Source organism: Apaloderma vittatum, unplaced genomic scaffold, assembly GCF_000703405.1.
Source record: "Apaloderma vittatum isolate BGI_N311 unplaced genomic scaffold, ASM70340v1 scaffold26222, whole genome shotgun sequence".
Lineage (NCBI taxonomy): Eukaryota > Metazoa > Chordata > Aves > Trogoniformes > Trogonidae > Apaloderma > Apaloderma vittatum.
In genome coordinates this window covers 5414-6084 of record NW_009705645.1, presented here as the reverse complement: position 1 = coordinate 6084, position 671 = coordinate 5414, and the positions used below count along the sequence as shown (strand labels likewise).

General features: G+C 59.5%; 1 protein-coding gene across 1 annotated transcript in view; it reads left to right on the top strand.

Moving 5' to 3' along the window:
• Positions 1-3: 3 nt before the first annotated feature.
• LOC104270977 (renin-like) overlaps positions 4-671 on the top strand; it is a gene marked incomplete at its 5' end in the record, with an annotated part of 3583 nt that continues 2915 nt past the window's right edge. Inside the window, 3 exons of the mRNA XM_009865511.1 lie at positions 4-82; positions 304-422; positions 591-671. The exon at positions 591-671 is cut by the window's right edge and continues 4 nt beyond it. Of these exons, the coding sequence (XP_009863813.1) occupies positions 4-82; positions 304-422; positions 591-671 (279 nt within the window). The remainder of the gene's footprint in view (positions 83-303; positions 423-590) is intronic.

Sequence of the window (671 nt, the reverse complement as noted above, 5' to 3'; positions counted from 1 at the left end):
ACCTTCAAGGTGGTCTTCGACACGGGCTCGGCCAACCTGTGGGTGCCATCCTACAAGTGCTCTCCCCTCTACAGCGCCTGCGGTGAGTACGGGGGCAAGTCCTTCCCTCTCGAGGGCTGCTCGAAGAGGGCTGGGGTGGGCTTACCTTTGCACAGGGGGGTCTGTCTGCTGCTGTCCAGACCTCTGGCACTGGGGCAGGGTGGATTCATCCTCCCACAGAGGCTGAGGGAACACAGACTCTCAGCCGGTGCTGGTGTCACTGATTTCCTTGCTTTCTTTGATGAACCTTCTCCCTCTCCTCAGTTTCCCACAGCCGCTACGACTCCTCCAAGTCACGGACGTACATAGCCAACGGCACGGGCTTCGGTATCCGCTACGGGACAGGGAGTGTCAAAGGCTTCCTCAGCCAGGACATTGTCATGGTGAGTACGTGCCCTGAATTTGCAGACCTGGAGCTGCTCAGCAGGGAGATGCCCACATGTGGCTCCACTCCGTCATAGGAGCATCACCCAGTTACCCAAGAGTACGGAGGTTCTTTGGGGGATTTAGCCCCCCAGCTCCCTGCCAAGGACACTTGTGCCCTTCCCCAGGTGTCGGACATCCCCATCATCCAGGTCTTTGCCGAGGCGACGGCGCTGCCTGCCTTCCCCTTCATCTTCGCCAGGTTTGAC